Source organism: Trichechus manatus, unplaced genomic scaffold (genome assembly GCF_000243295.1).
Source record: "Trichechus manatus latirostris isolate Lorelei unplaced genomic scaffold, TriManLat1.0 scaffold00030, whole genome shotgun sequence".
NCBI classification, from domain to species: Eukaryota; Metazoa; Chordata; class Mammalia; order Sirenia; family Trichechidae; genus Trichechus; species Trichechus manatus.
The window spans coordinates 17,960,982-17,969,862 of NW_004443966.1; the positions used below are offsets into that span (position 1 = coordinate 17,960,982).

Here is an 8,881-nt window from a genome sequence, read left to right on the forward strand (position 1 = left end):
ATGCTGAAGTGACATGGCTGAGGTGTGCGTCTGGGCTATGAGTGGGGGAGGGAGACAAGTCAGGTAACTCAGGCAGGACAGCACAGAGACTATGGGTCTCATTCCCACTCCTCAATTTACAGGATTCCTCCAGGGGCAGACTCTGTGCCAATCCTGGCTGGGCCCTGCTCAGCCCTTTCAAAAACAGAAGACCAGTTCTGGCGCCTCCCTCATCCCAGGGCCACTCACACTTTTTTTAACACAGATAATCCATGTTCATTATAGAAAAGTGCCACATTACTCTTTATTGGACACCAGCACCAGTACCAGCCGCTTTCTCTCCAGGCACCGGGCACACTGGGCAAGGGGCTCCATCCCCCGGCCGGGATGCGTGGAAGCCTGGCCAGCCTGGCCCCACTGCCACTCTCCTAGGGCCAGCACCCTCCTCAGTACCTGGGGCTGCTTGCTCAAGTCTCTTCAAACTCCTGTTCACAATAGCCTACGCTGAGGGGCTGGGCCTGGACACCTCGCCTGCAATAAGACACAAAGAAACAGTAGGATAAGCCACTCAGAAAGGGGTCAGTCTGCAGCCATAGAAACTTTTCTCCACAACAGTAGTCTCCCCTCTCCCATTTCAGTGGATCTCAAACTTCCAATATACAATAAAATTACTTGGTAACCTCACTTCCAGAGATTAGGACGAAGTGTTGGCAAGAATCTGTGTTTTGAACAGGTACCCCTGGTGATTCTGATATAGGTCGACCCAGGAACCTTGGAGGCCACCTCTCTATTTCTATCCTGCCTGTCTCTGTACCCCAGCCCTAAGTAACTCAGCCTCTTTAGAAAAGAGGTGGATGCCTGACGGGTGCCCAGTGCTCCTGGCCTACTGAGCCCCGTTCCTGGCTCTGAAACACTATAAATGCAGTGGTGGGGGAACTGAGGCACTGTCCAGTCCGTGCACTAGGCCTGGGCATGAAATCCTGTCCTTGGGTTTCAGCCTCCCAAGTTCAAAGCCCTGACCAGTCTCATTAGGAGACCTGTAGGCATGCCCTCCTTATTATGCAAATAAGCAACATGCTTAGTGACAGTAAGGAACTAGCTCGGTCACCCAGTGAATTACAGACAGTTGAGGTCTAGACCCTACAATGCTTGACTCTCTGCCTGGGACTCTGCTCTACACTAGGCTGTGTCCCCCAGGTTCTCAAGGCACAGTCAATGATGAAATCAGGGAAATGCCCTTCTTATGCAGGCCTCTCCCCAACAGGGGTGCAGGTATCATGAAAGCCCATAAGAGCACGGCCCATGGCTAAGAGCACAGACTCTGAAGTCAGCCTGGTTCAAATCCCGGCTTTGAGTGACTCTTGGGCAAGTTACTGAACTTCTCTGTGCCTTGGCTGCCTATGTCTAAAATGCAGGTAAAAGAGTTACCTACCTTAAGGGGTTGTGATGAAGATTAAATGAGATAACGCAGGTAAAGGCTTACCACAGTGCTTGCCACATTACAAATGCTGGCCATTGTTATTATTTTCTTCCTCTAAGTGAGTGGTCCCAAGACCCCGGCCTGCCCTACCCACCCTGGGAGGGCCCACAGCCTGCTTACCTCAGCAGTTCACAACGGAAGTTTGTCAAACGTGTGAAGGCAAATTCCAAGTCGGTCACACGGCTGTTACTCCACAGCCTCTCGGCAACAGCCCCTGCTCTGGGCCTGGAGGAAGGGGGCACGCACCAGATTGCACCTGTATTCCTTGCAGCCATAGACTATTGCCCCATGCTTAGGCCCCCTGGACCAGCTCAAGGCCAAGGGATGTGATCAGCACCTGGCTCAGGGCTATAGCCTGGCTGTAGGGCTCCGGGTTCTAGGCCTAGCTCCACCTTCCTTAAAATGTGGAGAGCAATCCCACCCTTCCCCTCTCCCAAAGACAGGGAAAATCTTAAAGGCACCATAAACTGTTACTAATAGCGGCAGCAGGCGTTCTCACAAATGAACACTACATACCCACCAGGCTTGGTGAGGCTGCAGCCTCTGTGGCTGCTGAGCAAACAGCACAGGGAAGTCTTATCAGAGGAACCACGGCCTCTCACTGTTGGATTGTTGGATCCTGGGCCGTCACTTCTGTTCTCCAGGCCTTATCACCTCTACCTTACACACCTACTGGGCTGCTGGAGGAGTATTTATGTGTAATCCAGGTGGGAAGGGAATATTACATACAAACAGAAGGATCACTGCAATGCCCCTTCTCTCTCAGGCCTGAAAGGAGGGTATGAGTCTGGGGGTGGCTGGGCAGGATTGAGTCTATAAGGGAGAAACCCTGCCCACCAGCCCAACCTTCCACCTCCCTCGGAAAACCCTTACCAGAGCCTGGGTACCAGGTTTGTGCTGTCCACATACTCGCCCCACATGCAGGCCTCTCCACCAATCACCAGAGCCTTCTGCTCAGGGCTACCTGATGGAAAACAAGCAACAACAGGCTGCTGGTGGGGGGTGGGGGTGGGGGGCTGGGAGGCAGAGGGGTGAACACTGGGATCCTCCTCAACCACCTTCCCAGGGTGGCCTTCTCCTCCGGTAAGCTGTTTCATCTCCTAAACTGACATGTCTGCCCCTGCCTCCCGCCCTGTGCCCCAGCCCAGCCTCCTCGGGTCAGCAAGATGAGCTCCATGCTTTCACCGTCAAATGCCAGAGGCTCCACCATGTAGACCTCCTTCCAGTCAGGGCCATAAGTTATGCGATTCAGGTACCAGGGGGCAGACAGCAGGGCCCGGAAGCCGGCCTGGGTGATCAGTTCCAGCTCCTTCAAATAGGTTACTGGTGCTTCTTCTCGCCATACTTGTATGATCGTGTCTGGCTGAACCTGTCACAAGAGATCAAATGGGGGTAATGACACATGTGGCTGAGGAGATGCCTGGGCCTCATTCTTATGTAGGCAACCCAGGCTAACAGTGTGTGCTCCTTCTGCTCCCCAACAGCAGAGTATGTCTCTGTCTCCCAAGCACTGAGCTCCCACCCTAGAGCAGAGGCCCTGCCGCCCTGCCCCTCTTCACAGCCCCTCTACAGCCTCCTTGTCCACACTGAGATAGTAACACTGGCTGTGAGCTGAGGGAGGCAAGCAGTGGGGCCCAGGGAATTCATCAGGAGCTAGCATGTTCAAGCATCTCTAGGTGTTTCTGGGGATAGGAGAAGGTTTCTGCAGAGGTCCTGCAGGTAGCAGAAGGCTGAGATCTTATTGATCGACAATGAAGGAGAAGGAAGTCCTATTCCTGCAAACCTGGAAGACCCTAGTCCATGAGTGCAGGAGCCAACTCAGCCCATCACGCCAGTCTGAGGACTTCCAAGTAAGCCAGCAGCAGAAATCACTCTTGAGCAGTTTGCAGCAAGGGAAGACAGACAGAGGCTCTGACACACAAACCCAGGGCTCAGACCTCTGTGACCTTTCTATAAGGGGAGGCAGAGATGGCCCCCAGTGCTCTGACCACTAAAACCTAATCCAAACCAGGAGGACTAGTTCCTGCAGGGGCAGGGAAGGGGTGGGGAGACCAGGGAGGCACTGCTGGTGGTTCCACTCCTCTGCCCCTGGCTTACCTTGACTTTATTATCAAATACCTCCTGCCACACCATGTAGCCCTTGCCATAGGCAGAGACAATGTTCAGCAGCCTGGAGAGGAGGGAGTGTAAAGAAAGTGTCTGCTCAGCTCAGACAGGCCCTGGGCTGATTGTACCAGCTCTCTAGGGGCTGAGCCTGGCTTGGGGCTTACTCCTGACTGAACAGTGTCTTCCCCAGGGTTGGGAACTCCAAACCTGAAAGGTTAGGACAAAGGAACCTTTCAGGGTCCAGAGAGCAGTCAAACAGGGCCTGGCCCTGGGATGGAAAGCGAGGACCCCCCAGTAGATAGCCCCAAAAGAACTCTGGCCAACCCTCCTTCCTTCCTCACATCTGGATGTAGAAGGACTCCAGCTGCTTGAAGTCATCACCAAAGCCTTTCTTCTTCATAAAGGCCTGGACATCTGGATTGGACTTCCTGAACCCCAAGAGAAAATGGAGATTAATTCTTTCAACATCTTAAAAGCACAAAGCTTGGGGATTAGTCACCTGGCCTCCCACAACTTCCCCTTTCCATGCGAAAAAAGAAGCAACCGAGGAGCACAGAATCCCAAATGTGGAACACGTGATTGAACAAAGCTATATGAAGGGGGCCACTGACATAGGCTGAGAAAGGATGAGTCTGGACCTGAAGAGTTCTCAGTTCAAACTCAAAGGGAACGCATACTCATCTGCTAGCCAGAGTACCACAAGTGCACCCAAGGTCTTACTTTGGGGCTCCAGCACACTGCATTCTGGCTGCCTGACCCACACCCCAACCTGGCATATACTCTGCTGTTCCATTACTATTTATTCTTTATTCCAGCTAGAAGACAAGCCTTGGTGTCTGTCACCAACGACAGCTCCCTTGCCCCACGTCTACATTTTGCTCACGTTGTTCTCCTCCTGGGATGCTTTTCCCCTCCTCCATGTCTCTTTATAAAAAGCCTATTTCCCCAGACTCAGCTCTAGTGACCACTTACTTCCCTAAGAAGCCCTCAACCCTTTGTTAAGGTCACTAGATCTGAGAGTTTGGACCTTATTAGACAGTATTAGCCTCAAATTCATCTGTGTCTTGACTCTTCAGCCAGACTATTTTAAGCCGCCGTAAACAGGAATTATTTTTCCCTAGCCTGGATTTTGCCAAGGCAATTCTGTACCCAGAGCTAAGTTTTTCCATAAATATCCCAAGGCTGCAAGAACAGAGGAAGGGAGAGGGTCACAGTCACAGCCTTGCCACAGTCAGGTAGGGCCTCTCTGAAGGTGGGCAGAGGAAAGGCCCCAGATGTGAGCAGCCTGGACTGAGACAGACTGCTGTTTCAGAGGTTAGCCCCAGAGAAGCAACTGAGATAGGGTGCCCCTCAGGGGCGAACCTCTATTCTGAGTTAGCAAGTCAGGCCAGGATGGGAAGATCAAGGGACTCATACCAGCAGGAGAAATCAACCTCATCTCCTCCAAGGTGAAGATAAAAATCTGGGAAGACAGAGCTGATCTCCAAAAAGAATGTGCTCATGAACTCATAGGTACTGTTGAGAATGGGATTCACTGGTCCAAAGGTCCCAGAGGGTTCAGAGCCAGAGTAGCAAGGAGTCAACAATCCAGGGACACCTAAGCCAACAGAGAGCCCCACATAAGCGTCACAAATGCCCAGACCCCTAAGGACATAAATCACACAATCGTGTTCTTAAACATTACCCATACCTAGTTAGACATACCTGGGCACTCACAGACACTTATAATCACCATCATTTAGTCACAATCAAAGAAATAACAAACAGATCCACAATCACATTCATAGCTGAGCCAGTCAATCAGAGACTGAGTTACAACCATACAACTGTCAGCCACATACACTCCTATCCTGACACACGGCTTCCAGTAGGAGTGTCAGCCCTTGCTCCCAAAGGCTGCTCTCCTCCTCATACTGCCTTTAAGAAAATGAACAGAGGGAGAGACCTGATCCAGCCAAACTGGCAAAATCTTTCTTCTCTATCCCCTCCTGTACTCGGTCACCCATCAACCCGGAGCTTTCTACGTTCCCTAAGAGGCACCTCCCCTGGCCAGGAGTCTTTCCCTCCTGAGGCGGAGACCACAGATACCTTCACTTTTCTACAAGGCTGACAGTGTCCCTCAGCGTTCCTTTAACCAGCTTTGGGGCTCAGTCAGGGGGGACTCACTGGGGCAGGCTGGGGGTATATGAAGGAGGTGAGTGAGCATGAGTAGTGACTGTCCAACTCCACCTCTGGAGGCCATGCTGGGCTTCTTTCTTTTAGATTCCATCCTAGGGGTCAGATCCCTCAGCATCCACTCTAGGGCACAACAGCCTGCAAGGGTGTCATTAAGGCAAGGGGATCTGAGAAGAATTTGCCCTTATTTTAACAGTAAGCAGTGGACTCCTTCACCCAAAGTAAGATCTTCCTGTCCAAATTCCCAGGTGGAAAAAGTTGATGGAAAGCATTCTTCCAAGGATCAAGGCCAGGGTATGTCACATCCAGGAGCTGATGCCCTGAAGCCCCTATGACGAGGACCAACAGACTCTCTCCATCCCAGACATTATTCTTACCTGCTCCCCAAGACAAAGTGTGGCCCGGAGTGTCGAACTCTGGCACCACACGGATACCCCGGAGCCGTGCATATTCAATCACCTCCTTCACATCCTGCACTGTGTAGATGTGGGTGGCAGGGTTGTAGGAGCCCTGAAATGCATAAGACACCCTTCAGGCTCTCATTTCCTGAAGGCTAGTAAAATAGAGGACACTCAAAATGTCCCCAGGACGCCCCAGGTACCAGAAAATTTACTCATAGCCTTTTGGTATCAGAGACCATCCTCAAGAAATGTTATCAAAACTTCCCACAAGCTATCACATCTTTTGTTTTATTTGAGCATCATTATGCCAGTGAGATAAACAAGGTAGGTGGTATGCCCATTTAACAGACTATAAATAACAAAAGGAAAATGAGATCAGGAGAATGATCTCTGAAGGTCACAGAGCAAATTAATGACAATATGTAGACTCAACTCTGTTGACTGTAAATCCAGGGCCATTCTGCAATGTCAGTATGTCTGCCTAAAATTGGACTGGTTAGGAGGAGGGCCAACGGCCTTGCCAGCAGGGCTACGCCAGGCTCAGACATGAACACCATAAACTTTGGGCAAAATTGAAACATACCTTTCTGGCTAGCTTGGGAAAAGTGACGCTGTCATACGGAAAGGAAGGGTCATCTACCAGATGCCAGTGGAACACGTTGAATTTATTGTAGGCCATGACATCCTGTAGGTCAGAACACACACAATGAACCCATCGTGGCTTCTCCAGTTTCAACCTCAAACTTGGGAAGCACTGGGCAGGCTGGCAGGCTGCTCTGCACATCCCAATGGGCTCAGCTCTGCCCCCTCAGCTTCCAATAAAGTGTTTACAAGGTCTCTCCAACAAACTTTCCTAGGAAGGAGGGCCTGGCATGGAGAGAAGGCAGCACAGTCCTTCTTTTCCCAGGCCATATCCGAAGATGGATGCAGAAGACGTATCTCTTCTTTGAGATGTATTGTGGCCACACTGAGAGAAGGCTGCGGAGTCTTCCAAAAGCCCCCAACAGCCTGAAGACCAATGCTTCCTCCTATCATTTGTGTTGGGTTGTATGACTAGCGTTGATGTAAACTGTAAGGTCTGCTGAGAAATTAGTAACTCATACGCCTCAGAAGCCAAGGCTGATGGCTGTGCTGACTCATCTGGTTGCACCAGAGGAGGAAGAAAGGCAGACACATGAGTTGGATCAGCAATTGTCAGAAAAGACTAAACATCCAACTCAAGATAGTTAGGAACTTCTCCAGTTAAAGCTTTTGATCGTCTCTTTTCTGTGAACTTGTCCTTACTAAAGTCACCTCTGTTTGGCCAAAGAAGCCAGTTCCCGAAACTACCTTCTGTATCCCGGGAGACTGCCTGGGTATTGGCTCACAGTAGCCAGTGGGATAAATTTAAGTCATACTAGTTATCTTCTGAGTCTTGCAGCAGCGATATTCTCCAAGAGTTCACAAAGTTACATACATTCTCTAACTCCCTAGGAATATGGTAACTGGTCTATTCCTTACCCCACTATCCCAGAGCCCTAGAAGAGATGAAGGCCTTAAGGCCTAGATACCAGAGTATCCAGGATCCTAGACAGTGGCAGGTAATGGCGAGACGTATCCAACAGCAAGCCCCGGTGAGGGAAGCGGGGGAAGTCCACAATGTCCGTCTTGTTGATAAAGAACTGTGCAGACCAAACATGAAACACATCAGAATACAAAGGGAGCTTACTGCTAGGTTAGAGGGGGGATGAGGAGAACTCTACTGAGCATTCTGAAAAACCAATCTGTGACTATTCTGCATGGTTATCATCTCCCTAAACACCCCCCACCTCCACGTCAGTGATCACAAGACACCTGCCCAGATAGCAACTGTCCATGCCAGCCAAATACAACTGTTACACACACCACTCAACCTACAAATTCTGGCTTTTCACTGACTGTTAACATGTTCCTATTTTTTCCAAAGTAGTGTGACCTCAAAGGCCATTAGTAAACAACGACTCAAGAAAACCAAATTATAATGACTCCAAATAGGCCGAATCTACCAAACCAGTTCTCACCCTGTATCTCCTCCTATATACTTGATGCGACCATCTCAAGCCACCCTGTCTAAGGCAGAACAAGATATTTCCAGGACTCTAAATATTGGGAGCAACCCCTCCAGAGACGAAAAAGGAGCCCTTTCTGAGGGCCTACACTTACCGTGCCATCAGCAGATCTCCAAATAAGCTGGCTAAAAGTCTCCAAACCTACGGAGAAGTAAAGAGGCACAGTAAAGACTCAGGGAGGTGGGGACTCCATTTGGTTAGGGTTTTCAACTCTCAGATTACAGAGCAGATGTTTTGTACAAATCCAACAGCAAAGGAGAATGAAGAACACCAAAGTCACAAGGAAAGTACTGGCCCAAGAGACAGAAAGGGTTACATAAACCAGAGACTACATCAGCCTGAGACCAGAAAAACTAGACGGTGCCCAGCTACCACCAATGACAGCCCTAACAGAGAGCACAATAGAGAGTCCCTGATGGAGCAGGAGAAATGTGGGGTGCAGAACTCAAATTCTAGTAAAAAGATCAGGCTTAATGGTCTGAGACTGGAGGAACCCCAGAAGACATGGTCCCTGGACACTCTGTCAACCCAGAACTGAAACCACTGCTGAGGCCAACCCTTCAGACAAAGATTAGACTGGACTACGGGACATAAAATGATACTCGTGAAGAGTGTGCTTCTTAGCTCAAGTAGATACATGAGACTAAATGGGC

At 50.2% G+C, this 8,881-nt stretch overlaps 1 protein-coding gene across 4 annotated transcripts in view; it reads right to left on the minus strand.

Moving 5' to 3' along the window:
* Window positions 1–257: 257 nt before the first annotated feature.
* HEXA (hexosaminidase subunit alpha) overlaps window positions 258–8,881 on the minus strand; it is a 30,361-nt gene continuing 21,737 nt past the window's right edge. For all 4 annotated transcript variants that reach the window (XM_004374722.2, XM_023729794.1, XM_023729795.1 and 1 more), the window contains 11 exons: window positions 8,323–8,369; window positions 7,692–7,802; window positions 6,725–6,826; window positions 6,118–6,250; window positions 4,982–5,162; window positions 3,907–3,993; window positions 3,557–3,629; window positions 2,645–2,828; window positions 2,333–2,423; window positions 1,580–1,684; window positions 258–510 (listed from right to left, as the gene is read on the minus strand). In XM_004374722.2, coding sequence (XP_004374779.1) covers window positions 447–510; window positions 1,580–1,684; window positions 2,333–2,423; window positions 2,645–2,828; window positions 3,557–3,629; window positions 3,907–3,993; window positions 4,982–5,162; window positions 6,118–6,250; window positions 6,725–6,826; window positions 7,692–7,802; window positions 8,323–8,369 — 1,178 coding nt within the window. In that variant the 3' untranslated portion in view covers window positions 258–446. The remainder of the gene's footprint in view (window positions 511–1,579; window positions 1,685–2,332; window positions 2,424–2,644; window positions 2,829–3,556; window positions 3,630–3,906; window positions 3,994–4,981; window positions 5,163–6,117; window positions 6,251–6,724; window positions 6,827–7,691; window positions 7,803–8,322; window positions 8,370–8,881) is intronic.